This window comes from Phyllostomus hastatus, unplaced genomic scaffold, assembly GCF_019186645.2.
Source record: "Phyllostomus hastatus isolate PE091 unplaced genomic scaffold, TTU_PhHast_1.1 phas_contig_150, whole genome shotgun sequence".
In the NCBI taxonomy this organism is placed as follows: Eukaryota; Metazoa; Chordata; class Mammalia; order Chiroptera; family Phyllostomidae; genus Phyllostomus; species Phyllostomus hastatus.
Window position 1 is genome coordinate 38,160,385 of NW_025333611.1, and position 27,227 is coordinate 38,187,611.

Sequence of the window (27,227 nt, forward strand, 5' to 3'; positions counted from 1 at the left end):
TGTGGTTTGGAGCCTGGCACTTTTGCCTTGCTGGGTAGTTCAGTTGGTTAGAGCTTTGTCCTGATACGTTAAGGTTGTTGCTTCAAAATCTGGTCAATGTACATACAGGAAGTAACCAGTGAGTGCATAAGTGAATAGAATAACAACATGATGTTCTTCTTGCTCCCTTCCTCTCTGAATCCATTGAAAACATTTAAAAAATTGAAACCCTGGCTGGTGTAGCTCAGTGGATTGAGCAAGGGCTGTAAACCAAAGGGTCGCTGGTTCAATTCCCAGTCAGGACATATGCCTGGGTTGTTGACCAGGTCTCCAGTAGGAGCCATGTGAGGTAACCACACATTGATGTTTCTCTCCCTCTCTTTCTCACTCCCTTCCCCTGTCTTTAAAAGTAAAATTAAAACTAAGTAAAACCTTAAAAAACATTTTAAAAATTGTAACCATCCTCTTTAGTTGTGCCATAGTCCTTATCAATCTATATCCTTGAGTCTTGAGGCAAGGGATACCACAGTGTACTGCTCTGTACACATTACCTTTGCCTTAAGCTGAGAGACCACAGAGGGGGCAAGCAATGTAGCTGACCCCAGTCATGCACTCTTCAAATCTAGACTGTGTTAGGGTGATCCAGAAGTGGGTGTGTCTTCTTTACCCCCTTTTCCCCATTCTAGCCGCTTGCAGCGTGTTGGAATTAACGGAGCCGCACATGAAAGGAACTAGGTCCAAATCGGCACTTCCGAGCTGACAGCAACCCCAGACCAGGAACACCTGTTTGACAGTGCACATGAATGCAAAAGTGACAGGTGGCCTGTCTTGCAGAGTTTGCTCAGGTCCCCAGCCTCCTTTCTTCCTTTAACTCCAAGACACCAGGCACACAAACCACTGACAGGCTCCGGAACGGTGCCCTGTCCACTCCACCAGACTGATGTCTGAGCCCATTCCCCGTTCTGTTAAATGCAGCAACAAGCACAGCAGGATGGTCTAGATTCGTGGGGTCTTAGGTGCTCTCAGGAGGTGGGAGGGGTGTGAGGAGCCGAAGCACAGGGGAGGACCCAACCCTTGCCTCTGTCAGGACCAGGGCAGGCCTAGTCTTAAGGAAGGCTTGTCTACTGCAAGTTTGAAAATTATTGGGAAAATCCTCTTCCCTCTCCCAAACAGTATCATCCTAGGAAATCTCTGCTCTTTATTAGTGCCCTTGCTGCAGGAAAGTTTGGGCATCAGTAGGTCATATCATTTCTAGGGGTCTGTGCAGTGTTTAGTGCGTTTACACCTAAAACCAAAGACCAGACACCTTGTGAGACTGAGCATGAACTGATAAAATTGCAAGTGGATCCGAGTTTATTAAGTAGGGAGTGGAGAAGGTGCGGCAGAAATAGTAGTGTGCAACACCCAAACGGAAGAGAACCTAAGATTCCTGGAAAAAAAATCAGGTACTCAATTGGCCACTTCCTCCCCCATTGACACAGGGACTTGTCAGGGCTGGTGGTTGGTCCTGGGCTTTCAAGGCTAGGCCTGGGACGCAGCCAAACCCACCAAAATGGCTGCGACTGTGAAGCCCTGGGAGGTGATCTGGGAGCGCATCGTCAGCTGGGGTCGCCGCCTCTGTCCCTGGTGGAAGCAACACAAGTCGTAGGTGAGGGCAGCCGCCGGTCCCAGTCAGCCTGTGGAAGGGACGAGGCAGGTGGCGCGAACGACCGCTGAGATCCTTTGGAGCTTTGGACCTTCCTTCCTCGGGTTCCGTATCTCAGAACAGTCGGGAGCATTCTAGGGGGTCTGCCTAGGTGGGAGGGGCTAGTCAATGCCGGATGTCTGGTATTAGGAATCTCTACAGCATCTCAGGTCAATTTTCCTGCTCCAATCAGGTTCAGCCCTCACGCCAGTCTCCGCCTCTGACATTTTCTGGTCCATTTCTTTTTCCGGCCCCCCTTGGCGTCACAGGTCCTCTCCTATTTCATTCCTCTCGCCATCAACGTTTTTGTGGCTTAAAGTTCCTACAACACTCGCTTGCCTATTGATAGTATTGGGTTTTCGCGTGTCTTGTGTTGGATCATTTCCTGAAAAGTTCCCGTTCTAGAGCACTCTTTCAGGGTCTTTGGTGGAGCCCAAGCCTTCACATCTAGGCACCAGGGCGTTCTGCCACACTGGCCCCCGTCTCATTGCCTGGGCCTAGGCCGAGGCATCTGTCGGAGGAGACAGCCTTGGGGTGATTCAGCTGCAAAACAAATGACCCAGTCGTCCGTCTCCAGGCAGAACACCAGGGTTTTCCTTTGCTTACAGGCTATCTGCCTGTCTCCTGCCTTCCACTCCCCAAAGACCTTCCTTTCCTCCAACCCCTCTCGGGATAAGAGGGAGCCTGAGCAAGCAAGTGTGTGTGTGGGGGTGGGGAGGAGAAAACCCCGCCTTGCCTGCAATATTCAGGGCAGGGGTGGCCTTTTCCCGAACTAGACCCCTGCTATCGAGTGCCCACTCGGGGAGCAGACGCCGATCGTCACTCCCGCACCTTCGCGGAGTCTGGCTCCGGCAAGTAGACTTAGGGCAGAAGCCCAAGGAAACAGATGTGGTAGGTAACTCCCTGCGTCTCCATCCCTGCGGGGTACTCCGCCCACGCGGACGAGGCTTAAAGGGCCGGGAGGGCTAGCAGGTGCCGCACAGCCCCTCCCGCTTCCAGCGCAGGCCGCACCCATTTGGGGGCGGTGCGCCCGGGCCTATTCCTCCCGCGGCGGCCCTGCTTTAAGTGGGGGCGGGATTGCATGCGGCGGTTCTGCGGAGGTCCTGTGCTTTGTCGGTGGTTGCGGGTCGGGGCTGCAGGGGGCCGGCCGCCGAATTCCCGGTAAATGCGGGAGAGGAGCGAACGGCCCCGGGAAGCGCGTGCGGCGGCTCCCACGAGTGTGATGCGGCCCAGGCTTGGGGAGATCTCTGGGTCGCGACGGCTCCGTGGGGTGGCAGAGGGAAGCCAACCTGTGCCGCGTACCCTCAGTCTCTCGCGGGGCCCAGCCCTAGCCGCAACCTACGCTGTTGTCCTTTCCACCAAGGGAGGCCGGGGTGGGGGCGGAGGGAAATGAGCGGCGCGGATATTGGACCTCGGCGCTTTCCGTAGCACGGCCTGGGAGGCGGGCGCTCGGGGTCTGGGGACGGTGACAAAAGGAGGGAAGCGGAGGGCCGTTACAGCCCGGGAAGGTAGAGCGTGGGGTTTGGGCGCCGTTGCTGGGAGGGCCTCTGCTCAGCCGGCCCCTCCTGGCCTCCGCGCAGATACCTGGCCCGCCTGGCTCAGCGTGCGGAGCGAAGGTAGGAGCGAGGACAGCGCCCCCTCTGGCCCGGTGGCTCCGTCTCACGGTCCGGTGGCGGCGGGCGGTGGGGCCATTTGCCCGAGTGCGCTGCGGCGCGAGCTTGGGCCTCTCCACCTGGGTCCGGACGTAGGACTTCCATGGAAGCCAGGCCTGGACCCTGGGCCTCCCGGTTCTTCGACTTACTCCCCAACAGATAGGCGGGATGAGACGATTTAGCACCTTAGGCACCCCCACCCTTTCCGGGACGGAAACCGGAGCCAGGCCCCTGGGGTCCCCGGGAAAGGGAAGAGTTGATGAGTCGGTTGGTAACGTTGGTCCAAGCGGTTAAGAAGTTTGGGGTCGACCAGAAATTTCTTAGGGAGAGGCCATGCATGACCCAGAGTCTTGGGTGTCCCGAATGGGGATGGGGGTATGGGACCTTCTGCGTTTGGAGGAGGGAGTGTGACCTGAAACAGGAAGCTGTAGTCTGGTCATCATCCTGCAGAATGAACAGAATCCCTTCCTTTGGCCTCTTTCGGGCGTTTTCCTTCCTTGAGCCAGAGGAGTGGGACTTGTGGTGGGCTGTGTGTGCTAGGGTGGTACAGCTCTGGGTGTCCATTTTGCATCGGAGCGGCGCTTTTGGGGTTCTGGGAGAGTGGCCAGAAGGGGCTTTGTGGTGTTAAGGGTGTTCCCATCGCTGGGGGCAGAAGTGTGAGCTGCAAGGCAGTGTATCCGGTAGGGCAAAGCTTCTGAAAAGGTCTGCAGAAGAGTTATTGGTGTGTCTGTTGAAGAAAGAAAATCAAGTCAGGAAACTGCCTGTTAAGGCAGCCTAGAGTAAGGTAGATACAAGGAGGGTGGGTAAGCAATTGCCCCAGCTTCTGCAGACCCTTGTGAGGTCTTTTAAAATAGAACCTAAGTTTTCCTCTATTTTCCAGTCTGAAGTGGTGTTTCTCAGAGTGTGGTCAACAGCCTGTTTGTGACTCACGGAGATGCTATTTTAGATAATTTATTCATTTAGTCAATGTGCATTTTTTGAATGCCTACTGTATTCCATCTGCAAACTATTTGCAGCTTCCTGGGCTGCTCACTGAACCACTGTCTCTGGATTATGCTTGGGAATCCATCTCCGGCACCTGGTGATTTAATGCATATTGAAGTTGGAGAACAAGTGGCCTAGGGCAGAATTGGCCAGACCCCAGCCAGCCGACCCAATGCAGCTTGATACCTGTTTTTCAGCCTGTGAACTAAGAATGGTTTCTACGTGTTTTAAATGGTTGGGAAAAAGTCAAAAGTAATGTTTCGTGACACATGAGAATTATATGAAGTTGAAATTTCAGTGTCTAGAAGTAAAGTTGTATTGGATCATAACTACTGTTCATTTATGTGGTGTCTGGCTGAATAGTTGTAACAGACTTCATGGTCACAAAGCCTAAAATATTTACTATCCATCTTTGTTTTTATAGAGAGAATATAAAGAACATTGTTGGCCCCTGGCCTAGTGAAAGAAGGAAATGTGGAAGGAAAGAAAAATATCTGTCTAGAAAAATCATGTTTAGAAATTAATAGGTAAAGTGGATTTAGGTAAATTTTAATTAAAAAAACAGGGAATAGTGTATTCTGGATTAATGGAAAAATATTTAGATAAATGCAGACATTTACGTAGGGTTTTTGTAGAGATTGTGAGCTTGTGTCCTTACTAAATTGGCTAATTTAGCCCTGGCTGGTGAGGCTCAGTGGACTGAGTGCTGGCCTGAGAACCAAAGGGTTGTTGGTTCGATTCCCAGTCAGGGCACATGCCTGGGTTGTGGGCTAGGTCCCCAGTAGGGGGCATGTGAGAGGAAACTGCACATTGATGTTCATCTCCCTTTCTTTCTCCCTTCCCCTCTCTAAAAATAAATAAAGAAAATCTAAAAAAAAAATAAATTGGCTAATTTATATATTTCTTTTCATAGGCTGGGTGAACTCATGGACCTGATACTTTTCTCTTGAGAAGTAAACTAGATCAAAAGGAAAATGGCATTTGTTGCAACACAAGGGGCCACCGTGGTTGACCAAACCACTCTGATGAAAAAATACCTTCAGTTTGTAGCAGCTCTCACTGATGTAAATACCCGTGAGTTGATCCTTTTTTGTTATTAAGAAATGCATTAATGTGACTCATGCATCTCAGTTCAAAGACTGTACACATGGAGACAAATAGGAATATTAACTTTATCCTGATTTCTTCTTTCCCTGCCTTGTGGAGAAGCAAAGTGATGAGCATTACTGGCTGGAGCCCCAGAGGCACGTGTGTGCATGTGTATGCATGTGTGTTTCTCTGGGTCTGTGCATGCACACGTATGTCTGGGAGTGTGAATGTGTGTGGCTGGCTGTAGGGACCTAGTTATGTGCCTTCTGTGGGGCCATGACAGTCAAACTGATAAGATCTGATTGCTTCTCATATTCAGTCCAGTAATTTTAGGAACATCCTTAATGTAATTGCAATTATCTGATGATTTGTTTTGTCATTTTACAGCTGATGAAACCAAGTTAAAAATGATGCAAGAAGTTAGTGAAAATTTTGAGGTATGATCTTTATTATATTTTATGCTTTTCATTTTGAAGTAAATACTCTCATAAGCTTTCCTGTTGCTTCTCTGTCAATCTTTTCACTAGTTACTCCAAAAGTATTATTTCTGTTAATGGAATTTATTGTATTTTAAAATTGAAACTTGATAGTTTTTACACATTGTTGTCCATCTTTTTCATACTGTTGATAGTTGCTTTGGTTTGGGTTGTTTAACATTTTTTAAATTAAAAAAACAATTTACTTTTAAAGAAAGGGGAAGGGTGGGAGAAAGACATGGAGAGAAACATCGATGTGAGAGATACATCGATTGGTTGCTGATTGGTTGTGATCCACAACCCAAGCATGTGCCCTGACTGGGAATCTAACTGGAGACCTTTTGGTTCTCAGGCTGGCACTCAACTCACTGAGCCACACCAACCAGGGCCACTTTTTAATTTTTAAATGTAACTTTTTAGGTATATACTGTGTTTTGCCATGTATAATGTGCACCCATATTTTTGGCCCAACTTTTCAGGAAAAAAATCTTTCATTTTAATTTTTTAATTCAGTTATTTATTTCTTTATATTTAGAAACAAAATCATTATCATATTCCAGAGTAGTATTTTGCACATGGGTATTTCTTTTTAAGATTTTATTTTCTTTTTAGACCGGGAAAGGGAGGTGGAAAGAGAGGGAGAGAACCCTGGCTGGTGTGGCTCAGTGGATTGAGTGCTGGCCTGTGAACCAAGGGCTTGCTGGTTCGATTCCCAGTCAGGGATATGCCTGGGTTTTGCATTTTAAAATTTCTGTTGTAGTTTCAGTTACAGAATTTCCATTTGGTTCTTGATAGATTTCACTTCTCTGCAAATTTCTTGTATATATTTATTAAGACCATATTTTCCTTTTTTATTCTTTGAACGTATTTGTAATGACTGCTGGAAAGCTCGTTACGCACAGCATTTGGATTGTGAAGTTGGTTTCTGTTGACCAAGGGTCACTTTGTCGTGCTTGTTTGCATGTCTAGTGGTTTTGATTGTGTAGTGGACATTGTGTGTGAACTGTAGGGACTGCATTCTGTTACTTCCCTTTGAAGAGTGTTGACTTTTTTTTTTTTTCAGATTTTATTTATTTTCTAGAGAGGGAAGGGAGGGAGAAAGAGGGAGAGAGAGAAACATCAATGTGCGGTTGCTGGGGGTCATGGCCTGCAACCCAGGCATGTACCCCGACTGGGAATGGAACCTGCGACACTTTGGTTCGCAGCCCGCGCTCAATCCATTGAGTTATGCCAGCCAGGGCTGAGTGTTGACATTTTTATTGTAGTTGGCGTTCCAGTTGCCGGCTAATCTTGGTTTTATGCCATGGTAGGGAGGATCTGTGGGAAGCCCAAGGTGTTAGGTGAGAGGGTAAATTCAGATAGGATGTGTCGGAAGGAGTCTAGAATGGTTCTTACTCTAGGAAATTGTCCTTCTTCAGCCGTGGGGTGTTAAGGTCTTTGCACTGTGGCTAGGTTGGACCCAGCACCCTCAATTTTGTCAGAACTCTGGTGTCTCCAGCCATCTCTTAGCCTCAGAGCTGTCACTCTCTGTTAAGCCTCAGGTAGTCTCACGCTACCTTACCTGTACATGTAGCTCAGCCCTCAGTCAAGGTCTCAAGGACAGACACATGGCAGACCATACTCACCCTCATCCTGCAGCTCCTTTTTCTCTGGGGCTCTGCCTGCACCTTTGCTCTCTGGTGTGTGCTCTGCAGGAGAGAATGTGGTGTGTGCAGCACAATCTCTTTGGGCCCCAGCCTGCTGAGCCCAGGTTCGGAAATCGGACCTAGGCAGAGAGGCATGGTGATCGTGGGCTCTGATTGTGAGTTCCCCTTCTCTCGGAGGTCGTGGTCTTCCACGGCTTCTTGTCCAGCACCCGAAAACTGTTCTCTCATGTTTTGTCAACTTTATAGTTAATATGGTGCCATTTAGTTTCCTAGGCAGATTAGTCAGTCACATGTCTTATTTTTGATGTGGGAATTACTAAACCTTTCACAATATGATTAAGAACACTAGATAAAATATTTCCTAGCCTCTGGCATGGTCATTTGAATTAGTAAACATTAAATAAATGCTAGTGGGATTCAACCAGATATCTTAGTATCTGTAGTAATGGACAGTATTTTCGTTTAAAAAAAAGATTTTATTTATTTGGTTTCAGAGAGAGGAGAAGGGAGGGAGAAAGAGAGGGTAAGAAACAACAGTGTGCAAGAAATACACCGATTGGTTACTTCTCACATGCCCCCAACTGGGGACATGTGAAAAGTAACCCAGGCAACCCAGGCAAGTGCCTGCCTGGGAATCGAACCTGTGACCTTCTGATTCACAGGTGGGCGCTCAATCAACTGAACCACACCAGCCATTTAAAAAAAAAAAGTTGTTTTCAAAGACTTACTGACTTAAATTGAGCTGGAAAAAAAATCCTGAGATATTTAGAGATTAAGCTAAAGAGCTTCTCTTTTGCCGGAGCCGTTAATGCAAATTGTTAAACACACAAAAAAACAAAAAAGAGGTGGGGTATAGAAAAAGATAGTCCTGCATTCTGAGTTTTTTAAAATAAATTATTCTTTTGAGAGAGAGAGAAACTTCGATTTTTGAGTCTCGCTTATTCATGCATTATTGGTTGATTCTTGTATGTGCCCTGACTGAGGGTAGAACCTGCAAACTCGGCCTGTCAGGACAACGTGTTAACTAACAGATTTCTGGCCGGGCTGCATTCCGTGTTTTATCTACAGGAAGAACCTGTAGGGGAGAGCTGGCGCCCTGATGGGGCTAAGGGCTGTGTGAGGGGCTGAAGCCCCGGAGCAGCCTGAACCTGCTGGAGCAAGCACACTTGGGCCGGCCTCTGAGTGCGGGCCTGGGGCTCTCTGGGTCGAGTGTCTGATCTCTTTTTCTCCTGTTTAGTGTTCTGCAGTTAGCAGGTCAGTTCCTGGCTTTGGTCTCAGATGTATTGATTACTTTAGCAGAATTAAAAGTTACTGAAGCAGGATACTTGGGCTTTTCCAAAAAGTGACTTTTGAAACCGGTACGGCATAGATATTCACCTTAAATTCAGATGATGAAGTCCTTGAAAGAATTAAATGCTGGAATGACAATCACTAAGTGATTTTAAATTGCCATTGCTGCCATCCCAGAAAAAAATACTTAAATGAAGTGAGTGAAATTGAAAAACAGTACTGATGATTTCAAGAGTCTTAGAAATTCACTTCACTGACCACTCAGTGATGAGATTTTAGGGTAAGTAAATATCATATGGGCCATCTTCTAGGACAGAAAATAAGGAAACTGTTGAGTTAGAAGTCACTGAAAAATTCACGTGGATCAAAAAGCTCAGGGCTCAGTTAAAATACTGGCAGGATAATTGGACAGTTTGTTTATTGCATCTTTTTATGGGAGAAACTTGGCACTCAGATGTTTTGAAGTCTGTGGAATTATTGGTTGGTAGGGGCTGCTGTGCAGGTGAGCTTGGTTCCTGGATAATCCTGATAATATTTCACTGTGAGGCTCGTTCCTCTCCTGTAAATCCTTGAATATGAGTGTTTTGTAAAGTTTTAACCTTTGGGGATAAAAGGTGATGAGCAGTTTTTTAAAATAACTTTATTTTTCTGTTACAGTTGACATACAGTGTTATATTAGTTTCAGGCGTACAACATAGTGTTTAGGCATTTATATACTTACCAAGTGATCATCCCAGTAAGTCTAGTACCTGTTGTCTGTCACAGTTATCACAGTATTATTGACTGTATCCCTTATGCTGTACTCTATGCCCCTGTGACTGCTTTTATAACTGGCAGTTTGCACATCTTAATCCTGTCTCCTTTTTCACCTGTCCTCCCAACCCACTCCCATCTGGCAACCATTGACATGTTCTCTGTATCTATGAGTTTGTTTTGTTTGTGGGTTTAATTTATTTTCTAGATTCCATGTATAAGTGAAGTCATACAGTATTTGTCTTTCTGTTTCTGCCTATTTCATGTAGCACAATGCCCTCTAGGTCCATCCATGTTGTTGCTGATGGTAAGACTTCTTTATTTCTTCTTTTTTATGGCCAAGTAATATTCCATTGCAGATGTGTACCACAACTTCTTTATTTGTTTATCAGATTGCTTCCATATTTTGGCTGTTGTAAATAATGCTACAATGAACTTTTTGATCTAGTGTTTTGGGTTTTATTGGGTAAATACCCAGAAGTAGAGTTGCTGAGTCCTTATTTGTCTCTTGTTATAGTCCTTGTTTCAAAGTCTATTTTGTCTGATAGTAAGTATTGCTACCCTGCGTTCACTTGTTTACATTTCCATGAAATATATTTTTCTCTTTTAAAATTATTTTTTATTGTTTATGCTACTACAGTTGTCCCAGTGTTTCCCCATTTGCTCCCTTCACGGAGTCCCCACACCGTTGTCATGTCCGTGGGTCATGCTTGTAAATTCTGTGGCTACTCCATTTCCTGTGCTGTACTTTACGTCCCTATGGCTACTCTGTAATTGCCTGTTTGTACTTCTTTCATCCCCTCACCCCACTTGCATCTGGCAGCCATGAAAACGGTCTCCATACCTATGATTCTGGCTGTTCTTCTTGTTTGCTTAGTTTGTTTTTCAGATTCATTTGTTGATAGGTATGTAGGTACTGCTAGTTTATTGTTCATAGTTTTGATCTTTTTTTTTTTTTAAATAAGTCCCTTAACATTGCATATAATAATGATTTGGTGATGATGAACTCCTTGAGTTTTTTCTTGTCTGGGAAGCTCTTTATCTGCCCTTCGATTCTAAATGATAGCTTTGCTGGGTAGAGCGATCTTGGCTGTAGGTCCTTGCCTTTTCATGACTTTGAATGTTTCTTGCCTGTCCCTTCTAGCCTGCAAAGTTTTTTTTGAGAAATCAGGTGATGGTCTTATGGGGATGCCCCTGTAGATAATTAACTGCTTTTCTCTTGCTGCTTTTAAGATTCTCCTTTTACCTTTTAACCTTTGGGATTTTAATTATGATGTCTATTAGAGTGGGCCTCTTTGCATCCATCTTGTTTGGGACCCTCCGTGCTTCCTGGACTTGCATGTCTGTGTCCTTTACAAAATTAGGGAAGTTTTCTTTCATTATTTTTTCAAACAGATTTCCAGTTTCTTGCTCTTTTCCTTCTCCTTCTGGCTCCCTTGTGATGCCAGTGTTGGAATGCCTGAAGTTGTCCTGGAGCTCCTGACGCTGTCCCTGTTTTTTCTGGACTTTTTAAAAGAAAGATTTTATTTATTTTTAGAGAGAGGGGAAGAGAGGGAGGGAAACATCAATGTGTGGTTGCCTCTCATGTGCCCCCTACTGGGGACCTGGCCCACAACTCAGGCATGTGCCCTGACTGGGAATCAAACCCACGACCCTCTGGTTTGTAGGCTGGCACTCAATCCACTGTGCCACACCGACCAGGGCATGGATCCTATTTTTCTTGTTGTTGTTCTGATTGGTTGTTTTTTGCTTCTTTATGTTACAAATCATTGATTTGATTCTCATTCTTTAACCTCTCTACTGTTGTTGCCCTGTAAGTTGTTCTTTATTTCAATAAGTGTATCCTTCATTTCTGACTGGGTCTTTTTTATGCTGCTGAAGTCCTCACTGAGTTCCTTGAGCATCTTTATAACCAGTGTTTTGAACTCTGCATCTGAATAGATTGCTTGTCTCCATTTCGTTTAGTTCTTTTTGATCTGTTCTTTTATTTGGGCTATGTTTCTTGGTCTCCTCATTTTGGCAGCCTCCCTGTGTGTGTTTCTGTGTATTAGGTAGAGTTGCTTTGACTCCATGTCTTGGTAGCATGGCCTGATGTAGTAGGTGTCCTCTAGGGAGAGTGGCACAACCTCCCGTATCGCCCAAGCTCAGTACTGGAGATGTGCCCTCCATGTGGGCTGAGCACTGCCTCCTCTTGCAGTTGAGCTTTAGTTGCTATTGGCAGGTCAATGGGAGGGATTTACCCAGGCCAGTCAGCTGCAAGGACTGGCTGTGACCACTGACCACCAACCTCTGCCCTCCACGGAGGGGGTTAGGGTGGTGGTGCTTCGATGTGGTCTGTGGTTGTCCACTGGGTGCACAGGATCTGGGGTTTCCCGGGTGGTGCAGGCCAAGGTCAGCCCCCACCTGGGTTCTGCCCGGATTCACCTGGCATGAGCTGTAAAGGAGTGTGAGATGGCTGGTGCTTGTGCTGGTCGTGGAGATTCCCAGGTAAAGCCAAGCTGTGAATCTAGGCTGGCTGCTGCTAGTGTGGGGCCTGTTTCATAGGTTTTAGGAAGTTGTGAAGCTTGAGCCAAGACTAGCTATTCATATGGAAAAGTAATGTTAACAGTTTGGGTGGGCCCCTAAGTTGGGTGGGATGGAATCTCTGGGGATCTTCAGGGTGGGGTAAAGTGTTAGCCAGGCGGATGGAGTCTCAGAGATGGTTCTTGTGTGCTGGCTATTGGCTCTGTGGGTGGAGGGCTCAGAAATGGACAGTGGCCTCTGCCAACCTTGATTCCTGACACTTCAGTTCCTCCCTGTATGCCACTGGTGTCTTTCAAGCCATTACCCTGGTGCTGGATCTCAGAGAGAGTAAATCTGAGTAAGTCCATGTGTGAGTTCTTTGAGAGGAACTGCTTCTGTGGTGTCTCCTCCTGGTCTGTTTGTTCTTTTATGGACTGCTCTTCTCAGACTGCCTTAGTGTCATTGACAGCTTTGAGTCCAGACCAGCGTCTGTGCTCCAGACGCCAGATTTCACTGCCCAGATGCTGCGCCTCTCTGGCTTCTCTGACTCAGTTTTGTTAGTGCCTTTTACATTCACGCTTTCTCGTAATTTCATGCCTTTGCATCTGCTTTCCTTAGGACCTTCTTTTTACAGTTTTTCACATGGTTAAGTCCTACTGGCCTTCCATGTTTTCATATAACCATCACCTCTTCAGGAAGATGGTCTCTGCCATTGGTTCTGTCCACAAATTACGTTCCATTGTTAGATGTTCCTTTGTCATATTGTTAGTTTTTCTTTTGATACCTGTCTTCTCCAGCACACTGCTGCCTCCTGCATCCTTGAGGGCATGAACTGCATACTGTCTTCATTTTATTTCTACTGAGTACCTGATAGGAGCTTAGCATCTGTTTGTTAAATAAGCAGGTGAGACTTTAAAAGGAGGAAAGGACTTGGGTGTCACACTGAATTTGAATCCACTTCTAGAACTTATCGATTCTGACATTCAGCAAGTTTTCAACCCTTTCTTTATCTGTGAAATGGGCAGAATATTCACCTGAGGGCTGTGGGGAGGCCCGATGGGACAGAGCAGAAAGCATGCAGCGCAGTATCCGTTGAGCACACAGGTGTGCTGTGGACACTAACAGAATGCTTGTTGAGCGTTCACTGCACACGCTATTGTAAGCTTTATTTATATCAATTTGTGTAACGTTTACACGATCACGTGAGGCAGGAGATATACTTTTCATTTTTAATCCTCACCTGAGGGTATGTTCATTGATTTTAAAGGGAGAGGAAGGAGGTGGGGGAGAGAGAGAGTGAGGGAGAGAAACGTCGATGGGTGGCTTCCTGCCTGTGCCACGACCAGCGATGGGACCTGCTACCTTTTGGTGTTCGGGACGATGTTCATCCAACAGGGCCTCCAACCAGGGCAGATGGGATGGACCCTTTCCTTAACAGGTGGGGTTGCTGTGGTGCAGAGGTTTATAATCCTAAGTGGGGTCCAGAAGCTGCAGAAGTAGCCATTTTACTCAAAAGTATAGTGTCATTTCATATTTTCCTTTTACAATTAGTGCTAGGATAGAGAATGGATTAGATTAGATTATAATCTAATTCATCTAGACCTAATTAATAAATTACATTTTTAGATTGGAAAAAGGTGTCAGTTTGTTTCAGGTCTTTGTTTCCCTCGTAAAGAAACTCAGCTCTGGAAGCTAAATGACATCTCAGAGGTCTTACATTTGGGGTGGTGGAGCCAGTCTGGAACTGGCCCCAAGTTCACCGTTTTTCACGGCGCTCGAATTCCTGGTTTCAGCAGTGAATTTTAGCATTCAGTTCTCTTGGATTGGATTTCAGAGGCAACGGTCATCTTGATTTATTTAAAACTATGTTATCACCATAGCATCTAAAAGTATTAGAAGTTACTCTTGACTCTGGTAAAATGTTTTATATTCTTTTTAGGTTATTGTAATACTGTGTAAATTTGAAATGAAAATATGTACACAGACTTAATGGGGATTTCTTTTATTTTTGCATAATTAGAATGTAACGTCATCGCCTCAATATTCTACATTCCTGGAACATATCATCCCTCGATTTCTTACATTTCTGCAAGATGGAGAAGTTCAGTTTCTTCAGGAGAAACCAGCCCAGGTAATGTGTTTAAGAATATCAATGAGAAAAAATTAGCGTGTGGTAGGATTAAAACAACTAAAAAAATCCCGTGGTTCCACTTAAAAATGGAAGAGGTTTTGTCACATACGAGTGACTGTGCCCAAGGCCTTTGCCTGCTCACTTGAATGTCTCGGTTTTATTTTGTCACGTCCGTCTCTTTCACAGTTTTAGTTTTTCACGTTTGCTGACTCGGTGGTGTGTGGTGCACTTTTTATTACAAGTGACCAGGAAAGTGTACAAAGGGAGGAGCAGTGGTCTCGTGATTCTCCCCATACCTGTTGTCCCAGCTCTGCTCTTACTCATTTTAATTCTTGTATTTCATGGCCAGTTTGTTTTACTTCTAGCCCCACCCGCTCTTTTTACCCTCTCCTCTTTGTGATTTTTTAAAGCAGTCCCATCACATCATTTTTTTCTTTTTAAAGATTTTATTTGTTTTTAGAGAGAGAGTAAGGGAGAGAGAAAGAGGGGGAAAGAAACGTCAGTGTGTGGTTACCTCTTGTGTGCCCCCTGTAGGGGACCTGGTCTGCAACCCAGGCATGTGTCCTGACTGGGAATTGAACCAGGGACCCTTTGATTCACAGACTGGTGCCTCAATCCACTGAGCCACAGCAGCCAGGGCCATTGGTTGATTCTTTCATGTGCCCCAACTGGGATCAAACTCGCAACCTTGGTGTATCCGGTTGATGCTTTAACCAACTGAGCTCCTTGGCTAGGGCTAAATAAAGCGTTTTTATGTTGTACCATTTCAAGGTGTGTGTGTGTGTGTATTTGATCTATGTTTTACTTGTGAGCTCCATAGACAGAATCATGAAAGCTCAGTGTAGCTCATGATGAAATTAGTCCTTGGGTCTAGGGTAATTAGAGAAAACATTGGAGGTGCTAAACTGAGATTGCAGACAGAGATCTCAGTGAGGTTCGCTTGCTGTTTTGCTCTTTCCTCGTAAATCCACTCCACACTCATACCCTAATTAATGCCCTGTCCGCCTGAGGTAAGGTGTGAAAGAGGAAAAATTCGATGTGCTTGATTGGTTTGATACACTGTTGGGGAAGTATTGGACACGGTGATTTGCAGTACATGCTCTGGGTTACAGTGAGAGTGTACAGGAGCCTTCCTAAGCGGGACCCCCACGTGGTTGGGGTCGCCAGTGCCGGGCCCAGACAGCGGCGTGACACTTGAAGAGAGCAGGAGGGTTACTTTGGAACTTCTGCAAGGGTTTCATATTTACGTTTCTAATTTTTTTTCCCACCAGCAACTGCGGAAACTAGTTCTTGAAATAATTCATAGAATACCAACCAATGAACATCTTCGTCCTCATACGAAAAATGTTTTGTCTGTGATGTTTCGCTTTTTAGAGGTAACCTTTGGAGAGTTCTTGTTATTTTGACCTATTCAAAACTTTCAATGATTTTCTTAATGTAAAATCCAGTGTTATATAGCTCTTTCCTTTTCATTGAAGTTCTGATTCACAATGTCTGTTTTCCCTGTTTTGCCCACCAAATTACTCAAAGGTTATTACTTTTAATTTGCACGTTCTTTTTTTTTCGAGTCACTGAAGAATTGACTCTGCGTGGTGGAAATCTCCGAAAGACTTGCATGGTGGCAGACGCACTCCGTGCAGGGTTCTTTGGCTTTGTGCATTCTGATTTTGTGTGTGTCAGGCAACAGTAGAGGCTCACAAGAATCTTAGATTCTTGGGGCTAATCCGCCTGACACCTGTAAAGTTAACTTCTAAAATTACTTTCTTGCTGTTCTTAGTATTGATGTGTTTAGCATTCTCTTGTGTCTCTGGGCCCCTTGGGAAGGTGAACCTGGGACGGGGGGAGAGTTGGATGTAGATCCTGGCTCTCACGTGTCAGCTGTGTCCTCTTAGCCACGGTGCTGGTCTTTGAGCCTCAGCCTCCTGGTAGGTGCAGTGTGGGTGGAACCCCCCACTTAGAGAGTGTGGGTGTTTAGCTCAGTTCAGCACATGGGGGTGCTCAGTAATTGCTCATTCTTTTGGCAATACCTCTAGACCTTAGTTCGTGCTGTGACTTGCCACAAATGCCAGTTACCTTGTCTGTCCGAGTGTTACTGCCGAGAACTCACAGTGGGCTGCCCTTCAGGTGGTTCACCAGGAAGACCGCAGGAGCTTCCTGTTTGGGCAGTTGTGTTCTGTGGTTCAAGGAATCTTCAACAAATCAAATCTGAGTTGGCTGATGGAGTGTGTGTATACAGAAAAATACTTAGAAAATAGTCTTTAGTCCTGAGGTTAAAATAAGTCTTCAGAATTGTAACTCTTTAAATGCTTTTTCTTTTTTAAGACGGAAAATGAAGAAAACGTTCTTATTTGTCTGAGAATAATTATTGAGCTGCATAAACAGTTCAGGCCAGCTATCACACAAGAAGTAAGTTTTTCTTGCGAGCGTTTATAAAGTGTGCCGGCGACAGTTTTTATTCTCTTGGAGTGTTGACAGAGCGCGTGCTGCTTGCAAGTGCAGAAAACACAGCCTCTTTGGGGGAGGTCCCGTGTGGGGTTAGCAGTTACCTGTTATGTTTTGAGTGTGTACACGAGTATCTAACTGGATTGTCGGCGGCTGATATGTGTTACCCACCGCATTGGCTGGGCTGTCTGCATGCTCCCGGCTCTCAGAAACGTCTGAGGGGCCGGGAGGCACCAGTCACTTCATGTTTACAAGGGCCAAGGTGTGGGTTCTGAAGGCAGAGCTGGGTGTGAACATCAGCTCTGCAGCTCAGTAGCTGTGTGACACTGGGTAAACTTTCAGGAGCCTTTTGGAGCTCCTTTTGGAGCCTTTTCTGCAAAGTGAGGACACTCACAGTATTTTCTCAAAGATTGCTTGAAGAATTTAAATATAAAAGTTACAATTCTTAGCACAGTGCTTAGCATCTATGGAGTAAATATTAAATACTCTGTGCTAGCAATAATTAATAGTGTCTTCTGTGATGAAGACATGCTTAGTACATGCCCATTATAGATTATTTGGAAATTGGAAGCATAGCAATGAAATACAACTCTTTCCATCTTAAAGACAATATGGATTTCCTTTTCTTTTCCCCACCCTATGTGTATCTAGTGTTTTCTACACAGTGACTGTCACACTGCGTGACCTCTGATGTCCTGACTGTTTCCCTTCACATATATAAGCATTTTTCAATAAAAATTCTTTATAAAGTTAATTTTTAATGGATGTATAGTATTCTTAGATACCAGTGCTCTTGGTTTTAGATATTTAAAGTTATTTCAGAAAACTATTTTTTGACTATTATTGAATATCTGTTTCTAGTTCAAATTACTTCATAGACTGGGTTTGTCAACTTAGGATTACTAGGTTGAAAGTGTTAACGTTTAAACAAAATTTTTTAAAAGATTTTATTTATTTATTTTTAGGGAGGGAAGAGAGGGAGAAAGAGAGAGAGAGAGACATCAATGTGCGGTTGCTGGGGGCCGTGGCCTGCAACCCAGGCATGTGCTCTGACTGGGAATCGAACCTGTGATGCTTTGGTTTGCAGCCTGCACTCAATCCACTGAGCTACGCCAGCCAGGGCACAAAATTTTTTTTTAAGATTTATTTATTTATAGACAGAAGGGAAGGGACGGAGAAAGAAAGGGAAACACCAATGTGTGGCTGCATCTCATGCGCCCCCCGCTGGGAATCTGGCCCACAACCCAGGCATGTGCCCTGACTGGGAATCGAAGCAGCCACCTTTCAGTTCACGGGCCGGTGCTCAGTCCACTGAGCCACACCAGCTGGGGCATCTTTTTTTGTTCACATTCATTGCCAGTTTGTATTTTGGGTCTGACATGTTTCTGTTTAAGAGTTCTTGTATGCTAAGATGACTAACATTTTTCTTATTTATTGTAAGCATTTTCTGTTTATAAATAACTTCCTTATACTGTCTTTCTTTTCCTTTAGATTCATCATTTTTTGGATTTTGTGAAGCAGATTTACAAGGAGCTTCCAAAAGTAGTGGTATGGTTTTAATATCAGTTGAATTCATTACCTACATTTAATTTGGACCACCTGGGTTGAAGTAGTAATGGGGTGCCAAATGTAGAACAACAGGTCATGTTTATTGATGATCAGAATCTAGGTTCATAAATCAGTCATTTAAAAAAATTCTTTTGGTTTTACTGGTTAGAATAAATACTTTATTTAATGTATTCTTATTGTAGAAATTTTGCCAGAAAACCCAGAAGGTACATCCAGAACGTTATCACTTGCAAGTAACCATTGACAGTTTTGGATTGTCTTGTGTTTTACTCAGTGCTTTCTTTTTTTTTTAAAATATATTTTATTGATTATGCTATTACAGTTGTCCCATTTCCCCCCTTCTCTCCCCTCCACCCTGTACCCCCTCTTCCACCCACGTTCCCCCCCTTTAGTTCATGTCCATGTGTCATACTTGTGAGTTCTTTAGCTTCTACATTTCCCGTACTATTCTTGCCCTCCCCCTATCTATTTTCAACCTACATTCTATGCTACTTATTCTCTATACCTTTTCCCCCCCTCTCTTCCTCCCACCCCCCCTGCTGCTAGCCCTCCATGTGCCCTCCATTTCTGTGGTTCTGTTCCTGTTCTAGTTGTTTACTTAGTTTCTTTTGGTTTTGCTTTAGGTGTGGTTGTTAATATTTGTGAGTTTGCTGTCCTTTTACTATACATGTCTTTTCTTTATCTTCTTTTCTTAGATAAGTCCCTTGAGCATTTCATAAATAAGGGCTTGGGGATGATGAAGTCCTTTAACTTGACCTTATCTGAAAAGCACTTTATCTTCCCTTCCATTCTAAATGAGAGCTTTGCTGGATAGAGCAGTCTGGGATGTAGGTCCTTGTCTTTCATGACTTGGAATATTTCTTTCCAGCCCCTTCTTGCCTGTGAGGTCTCTTTGGAGAAATCAGTTGACAGTCTGATGGGAACTCCTTTGTAGGTGACTGTCCTATCTCTTGTTGCTTCTAGGATTCTCTCCTTCGTTTTTACCTTGGCTAATGTAATTATGATGTGCCTTGGTGTGTTTCTTCTTGGGTCCAACTTCTTTGGGGCTCTCTGAGCTTCTTGGATTTCTTGGAAGACTGTTCCCTTTGCCAGATTGGAGAAGTTCTCTTTTATTTGTTCAAATTCGTGCTCAATTTGTTGCTTTTCCCCTTCCGATTCTGGTACCCCTATAATTCGGATATTGGAACGTTTAAAGGTGTCCTGGATGTTCTTAAGCTTTTCCTCGATTTTTTGAATTCTTATTTCATCATGCTTTCCTGCTTGGTTGATTCTATCTTCCTTCTGGTCCACTGTATTGTTTTGAGACTCAGATTCCTTCCTTTCACTATTGGCTCTCCTCCGCGTATCTTCCTGCATCTCTTTTATGGTAACCTCCATCCTTTCATCTAAATTGCGCCCAAAATCAACCAATTCTGTGAGCTTTCTGATCACCAGTGTTTTGAACTGTGCATCTGATAGATTGGCTATTTCTTGGTCGCTCAAAAGGATGAGTCCTGGGGGACTGATCTGTTCTGCTGGAAACATGTCTATGTCTTTCCCTGTCTCCCTTTTTTTTTTTTCGGTCTGGTTGCTCTTGTTACGGTGGGGGGCGGAGCCTTAGGTGTTCACCAGAGCTGGGCACCCCAGTTGCTAGATTGTGGCGTTATATGTGGGGGCGGGGGCTGGGGCAGGAGCGGGGACGGGCGGGAACAATGGCGGTAGTCCCGTTCTCCTGGGCTCAGACACCTCTTCGGGATCCTGGGCCGCGAGCTCCGCCCTGGTCCACAATTGCTGCCTCACTGGGTCCCCCAGCCGCAGCTTGCGCACTCAGGGATCACGGCTGCGTTCTTGCGCCCCGAATGGCTGTCGCGCCGATTTTGCGCCAAATTTTCCCTGACCTCCGCGTGCCCCCGACCCGCGCCAGCCCCGTGCCCGCCCGGCTCGTCGTCCCCTACCAGTCTGGATGTACGGGTCTACTTCAACTTCTTGGCTGTCCGACTTCCATTCAGATAAATCCTCTGCCAGTTCTGAGTGATATTATGTCTGTAAATTATTGTTGTTCTAATCTTGGTTGTGCGAGGAGGTACGGTGCGTCCACCTATTCCTCCATCTTGCTGGAAGTCTGAGCGAAGTAAATCTTTTAAAGTAAAAGGCCATCTGTCCCCTATTAGGAAACAAAGTCTTTGAATGCTGCTGGTTGGCTGGTAACAGCTGGGCTTGTGGGTTTGGGGGACCTAGGTGAAGCTGAATGCATTGAGTCCTCACTTTAGGACTATGGTATCCAGGCAAGTGTACACGAGTGTCAGCAGGCTAGGTTGCCAGATCTGGGCTTATCATCTTCTTTAATCCGGATTCAGCTCTGTCACGGTGGACAGAAGACCACACTGCCCAGGGCTATGGGGAAGATGCAGCTCCATTCTCACCAGAGCACTGAAACACTACCCCTTACGGAGGCGGAGAGCATTCCCAGGCTGCTCCCCACCCATATTCCTGGGATAAGGATGGCCGCGGGCGATGGGCTCCTGCCAGGCTTGGCCCGCCCTGCCCAGCGGCCTCACCTCTCCTCCAGTCGGACCCACAGGTCACGGAACTGCCGGAGCTGCTGCCTCTGCTGGGGCCACCTCCGTTTCTACTACTCAGTGCTTTCTAAAGATGGTTGTGCTTACGGCCATGAAGCCTTTCGGGGAGGTGGTGTATACTCCTGTATTTTTCTGTATCATTACAGCTCTTTCCTGTCTTGACCAAGAGGTATTTATTTCCAAGCAATGCTGAGAGTGTGCAAGTGTGTGGGATTGAAGAGGGGAGTCTTCTCCCTCTTACCCTTTCTAATAGGAGGAGTCGCTGTTAACAGTTTGGAACATCTGAGACTCTCTGTCTGGCAGCCATACCTTTTAGTGGCCCCATAATTCTCTGTTGTGTACGTGCACCTCAACTGTGCGTCTCCCTGTGCTGGGTGTCCCGCTTTTAAGTTCTTTATGACAGACAGTGTTTCGGTAAAAATCATCTCGCCTCAGTCTGTTGTGTGTTAAAGATTTTTTTAATATTAAAAAATTATTTTAAGTGAACATATGCTAAAGTTGACTTTTTTGGTATTTTGAGGATTATAATCTGCTAATTACATATAAAATTTAAAATTAATTACATTCTGAGTTATGTCACCTGCAGTTTCATTCAAAGGTTTTCATAAGAAGCTGTTTTGTTTGCCGTGAAGTCCAAATTCCCTTGAGAACTAAGGGTGTTAAAAATACCTTCTGTTCTTTGCTTCTGGTCCCGTCTGTGATCCCTACTTGGGAGACACTTTGGAGAGGTGATTTGGTAGGGACACAGTCCGAGTTTCTATTGCCGGAGGGACGGGATCTGTTCTTCTTGCCGCGCTGAGGTAGTAATGTAGGCTGGTGTGCGTTGCCTCTTTTCTCAGCCAGGAAGGAGCAGAAGGTACTCAGGACAAGTATTTGTTTTCTGTTGGGAGGTGGAGAAATGTTGTCTCTGCAATGTTGTCTTTATGGTGTTGGAGAAAGAGGAGCCTAAATACTGTGTGATTGAGCCAGAGAAATACACAGGGTATTGGGTTCCTTCCACCACATATCATTGACATCTGTCTCATTAAGGAATGTTGTGTTGGACCCGAGGAAAAAAGGCCTTCTCCTGTTTTTTCTGTAGAACCGCTATTTTGAGAACCCTCAGGTGATCCCTGAGAACACAGTCCCACCCCCGGAAATGGTTGGGATGATCACAACGATTGCTGTGAAAGTCAGTCCTGAGCGGGAGGACAGCGAGACAAGGACAGTGAGTTTCTTCAGTCGTTTTGCTTTGCTTTTATCCACATCTTTGTACTTGGCAGAGGAAAATATGAGATAGTGACTTTTTAAAAACATTTTTAAAAAGATTATTTATTTATTTATTTATTTATTTATTTTAGGGAGGGGAAGGGAGGGAGAAAGAGAGGGAGAGAAACATCAATGTGTGGTTGCTTCTCTTGTGCCTCCTGCTGGGGACCTGGCTTGCAGCCCATGCATGTGCCCTGACTGGGAATCGAACCAGCGACCCTCTGGTTGGCAGGCTGATACTCAATCCACTGAGTCACACCAGCCAGGCTTGTTTTATGAGTTCTTATATATTAACACTATTAAATTTTTTCTTATGTTTATTGTAACCATTTTCTGTTTCTAAGAATCTTTGACTAAAACTTGGTAAATGTGCCCTTTTTGATATTGTTCTTTTAAGTAAAATAATAGACACTAATTTAAAACTTTTCTCACATGATGTGAATTTCTAAGTTTTGAAAAATTGCCCCAGAGTTATTTACTATGGGGGACTACACTGGAAAATATAAAAACCTCTGTATTAAATCTGTGTACCTGGCTTTAAGGACAGTGTGGCCCTTTCCCCATGGGTAGGCACGAAGGTGTGCCGGCAGTTCCCCCTCCTTTTGTTGCAGTGGTCGAGGCTCAGCGGTGGGCTCTGGAAGGGCCTGAGCAGCACATCGGGCTGACCGCACCCCTGCCTATTGCTCTCTTACAGCACTCCATTATTCCAAGAGGATCCCTCTCTCTGAAAGTGTTGGCGGAACTGCCCATTATCGTTGTGCTAATGTACCAGGTACGTTTCCTGGGCTTTGGCGGCTGCTTTTACAGCAGAGCTCACATATGACGGTGCATCGGTGTGCCGGGTCCACACGGGCCCGCTGATGTGACGGCCCCTGTAGTGTCTATGCTGCCCCACGTAATTTTGCTGTGGCAGAACCTGTAAAAGCATGGAAATCTGGTTGTTTGCTTGTAGCTGTACAAACTGAACATCCACAATGTCGTCGCTGAGTTTGTGCCCTTGATCATGAACACCATCGCGATCCAGGTGTCTGCGCAAGCCAGGTAAGGCCCCTTTGGACAGCGACGCAGCCGCCTGTCATGGTGCTGCATTCCAGGTCAGAACACACACACTTGTCATTTGTAAGCCAGAAAAATTTTAAGTGGTAAGATTTTGGTAAAACTGTATGTATTTTTTACTTTTCGAGCGTTTCAATGATGACAGTGATAGTTTCCTAATTTGAAAAGATGAGCTAATGCCTTGGTTTGTGGCATCTTGTACATTTGGGACTACCGTTAGGCATTACTGTACTCACTTCCCTCTGTGGGATCTCCAGGCCTTTCTCACCTTCAAGCCATTCTTTGTTCTTGCTGTTCCTTTCCATGTGAGTGCTAGAGTGTTCTGTTTTTTTTTTTTTTAAGGAATTTATTTATTTATTTTTAGAGAAAAGGGGAAGGGAAGGGGGGGAGAGGGGGAAACATCAGTGTGTGGTTGCCTTTTGTGAGCTCCCTACTGGCCCGTAACTCAGGCATGTGCCCTGACTGGGAATCGAACCAGTGACCCTTTGGTTAGCAGGCCAGCACTCAATCCAGTGAGCCACTCCAGCCAGGCCAGAATGTTCTTTACCCTCTTTATTTCCTTCAGTTTCCCCCACCATTGCTGTCAGTCATGGACTAGGTGAACCATAGTCATTCTCCCGGTGAAGCTTTTTCTTAGAGTTGACAGCATTCCTCCCAAGACCTTTGTTACTTGCTTTCTTGACTTGTAGCCTATGTGTCTCTGAGTCATTTGAGGGTAGGATCTGAGGGCGAATCAGCATGAACAGTCCCAGTGGCCCTAGCATGGGCTCCTTCATTGGGCAAATACGTGCCCTGATGCTGTCTGCTGGGCAAGGGGCTCTGTGGGCCGCGTCCTTGGGCCGCTGTGGGGTGGCTGCAGAGCTGTTCACTGTGTGCCTCTGAGCCTTTGTGTTGCTGGGAACTGCGTAAGAGCGTGGGGTGCTCGTCGTTGCTGCTGTGCCATTCTAGTCTGTGCAGAAATTGAACCTCTGGGCTCAGTAGTCCTAGGCTAATGTAAATTTTATTCATTTCTCATTCAGGCAACATAAGCTCTACAACAAGGAGTTGTATGCTGACTTTATTGCTGCTCAGATTAAAACATTGTCATTTTTAGCTTATATCATCAGAATTTACCAGGTGAGTTCTTCAACCTTGTTTTAAGTCAGGTGTACTGAGATAAAATTTTCATGCAGTAAAGTTCCCCTTTTGTAGGCGAATCATAGGTCAGTTGACAAATGCATAGAGTTGGTAACCAGCAACATATCAAAATATAGAATGTTTCTTCACCCTGCACAATTTTCCTTTGTGCATTTGTAGTCCACTTCCTCCTCCCGTCCCCAGACCCTGTCAGGCCCTGAAGTTGGTTCTAGAAGTTTGAGTTGGGTCCCACCGACTCAGATTTCCAGTGAGCTCAAGACTCCGTGGTCAGTCACCTTTCCACAACACCTCACAGGAGGTTGTGATTGGAGCTCACTGAGCTGACCGAACGTGTCTTCGGAGTCATTGGGACCTCGCCTTGATGGGGGGGCTGAGTGAGGAGTATCTGTTTCATCTTAGCTTTCGGTATTCCTCCTCCCCTGATGCTCAAGTCGTCAGCACTCGTCGTCGTTGAGAGCTGAGAAAACTCGGAGAAGTACGGGGGAGACACCTGTTCTCCCGCCGCCATGCTGAAGGGCCTGCATCTGTGCAGCTCACATCCTTGTGTGGCCGTGTGCACGCTCACAGTTAACACTCCCTGTGTGCGATGTTCATTTACCAGGCCTCTTGCTTCCAGGGGGTCCTTTGAGCCAAACTTAGTTTTATTGAATTTTCAAAAGAGTTTATCGATTTTGGATTTTCTTAATACACACCAATCAGCGTAACTCGTTTTCCTATTTTCGAAGGAGCTGGTGACGAAGTACTCTCAGCAAATGGTAAAAGGGATGTTACAGTTACTTTCAAACTGTCCGGCAGAGACTGCACACCTCAGGAAGGAGCTTCTGATTGCTGCAAAGCACATCCTCACGACCGAGCTGAGAAACCGTATGTCTCTTGTCTGGGGTCCTGGTGTGCACGCTGCCCGCGTCCCTGGGGCCGGGACTGGTAGACAGCCATTGTTCCCACACTGAGGGTTCCCTGCGGGAGCTTAGCACAAGTTGTGTCTGGGTGGCAGAAGGCAGCCTGGGCGTCCTTTCTCTGCCTGATGTTACCTTGTCTTGGGGAGTCTTGCTTTGGTGGTCAGATATTTCAGGCTTGCCTTGTCCTTTCTTTATGGCTGGCATGAGTATGTCCTTCCACCTCCTTTCTCCACCTGTCTGCCTCCGCCTCTCTCCGCCTCCGAGCCTGCCACCAGGGTCCTCCCTTTGTCCTCTCAATGGTCTCATGATTACCGTGATGGTTTCCTCCGAGTAGCTTACTTATGTTCTGACTTGCCCTTGGTACTTTTCTGCCTTCTGATCGCGTAACGTTTGAAATTCTAAATAGCCATTTGCTCTCTGACTTTAAATGTAAGAAGGAAACGGTGCTTGTGTTCTCTGTGCCGTGTAGTGATAGGTTGGTTCTGTTTTGATGCACAAGATTGATACTTGCTTTTTAGGCTGATCTGATAATTACACTTTTTCTATCAATTTTTGAATTTAAATTTAAATACTTTTTATATTTGATATGTCCAAATCATTAGGTTGAAGTTCCATTCTAATCATTGTGATATGATTCATTTCCTCCAGTAATTTTTCAATATTGTTTTATTTGCTTGTAAATCAGAGCATACGTAAAACTGAGATTGAGCTTCCTTACACAGTTTTTAAACATGAAAAGACATGTACAGTTTGAGAGTTTACACTTGAGTTAGTACCACAGCTCAGATAGTTTTGTGCTATTAAAATACAACAATTATGGTGTGACTCTTGTATGTGGATATTGCTGAAGGAAGATAGATTTAAAACATTTTTTGAGCCCTGGCTGGCATAGCTCAGTGGATTGAGCGTGGGCTGCGAACCAAAGTGTTGCAGGTTCGATTCCCATTCAGGGCACATGCCTGGGTTGCAGGCCACGGCCCCCAGCAACCGCACATTGATGTTTCTCTGTCTCTCTCTCTCTCTCTTTCTCCGTCCCTTCCCTCTCTAAATAAATAAATAAAATCTTTTAAAAAAAACACTAAATTAGTAATTAAAGATCTAAATAGATATTAAAAAAACATTTTTTGAAACGTAGCACATACAGGAAAGTGCACAGAAGTGTATGATTTCACCAAAAGTCACGCAACACACACGTGTACAAGCCTCACCCAGGCCAAGCACTGGAGCGCTCGCTGCCTGAGCTGCAGCCCTGCTCACCCTCGGCACTGGCGGCCGTCACCCCCTTTGGGGGGCTTCCTTGCTGTCTGCCTTTGCTGTGTGTTTGCCTCCGAGCGGTGTCCAAGTAGCATCGTTTTGAGTGGAACGTTTCAGATCTCCCGAAGGTACTGGGCTGCGCCCGGGGTATTGTCCTCACACCGGCATTTGTGTTCCTGCCTTGCTCGCAGGACGGGTCTGGGGTGCGCCTGGGGAGCTTTGCAGCAGGAGGGCTCTGCCTTTTGGAGAACTGATGGATCGCAGACTCCTCCTGCTCCCCGGCGCGCACAGCCAGGCCCTCTTTCAGGCTGTGCGATGCTGCTCTCCAGGGGCCGATCGCTCAGACTGTTTATTGTTTTGTACTTTTAGACTTGTTGAATTCAGCTTTTAGGATGGTTTATTTTGAAGCCCATAGGAACTCCTGGAGTTAAATCCAGCATCACCTCTCAAGTTTTTATTGTAAGAAATATTGAAAGATCATGTTAAATATTAACCATGTTACAGAACACGAAAATGTGTGCACGCATTTCACACTTACACATCCACTGACATTTTTCATGTAGCCTTACCTTCTTGGCATCTCGGATGGTTTCAAATGGTAGCCCAGTTGCCCAAGTTCTGAAGAGCAGTAGTTTGCGAAACCCTGATGGTTTACCGGAGTACTCACCCATCTCCTCCTACACTCTGGTGTTCCCTCATGGAGGGGAGCTGGAAACAGTGCTGCACAGCTGTGTTTCTTATCCTTCTCCCTGAATGCATCCCCTGGCCAGCCCGCCAGCACTCCGTGTTTACGCGCTCTGCCGCCGTCCTCCTGTGCCTCCTTCCTTCTGGCCACCGCACAGAGGGCAGTGCGGGGATGCGGCCTCTGACCTTCTTGC

General features: G+C 45.6%; 1 protein-coding gene across 11 annotated transcripts in view; it reads left to right on the forward strand.

The window, feature by feature from the left end:
* The first annotated feature begins 2,542 nt into the window (after window positions 1-2,542).
* Window positions 2,543-27,227, forward strand: part of LOC123811525 (transformation/transcription domain associated protein) — a 120,240-nt gene continuing 95,555 nt past the window's right edge. For 8 of the 11 annotated variants that reach the window (XM_045827807.1, XM_045827728.1, XM_045827781.1 and 5 more), the window contains exons 1-12: window positions 2,838-3,279; window positions 5,213-5,373; window positions 5,776-5,825; window positions 14,076-14,186; window positions 15,458-15,562; window positions 16,509-16,592; window positions 18,120-18,176; window positions 21,837-21,962; window positions 22,698-22,775; window positions 22,956-23,044; window positions 24,079-24,175; window positions 24,922-25,060. In XM_045827807.1, the coding sequence (XP_045683763.1) occupies window positions 5,274-5,373; window positions 5,776-5,825; window positions 14,076-14,186; window positions 15,458-15,562; window positions 16,509-16,592; window positions 18,120-18,176; window positions 21,837-21,962; window positions 22,698-22,775; window positions 22,956-23,044; window positions 24,079-24,175; window positions 24,922-25,060 (1,036 nt within the window). In that variant the 5' untranslated portion in view covers window positions 2,838-3,279; window positions 5,213-5,273. The other 3 variants (XM_045827737.1, XM_045827746.1, XM_045827755.1) reach the window with 3 other exon arrangements.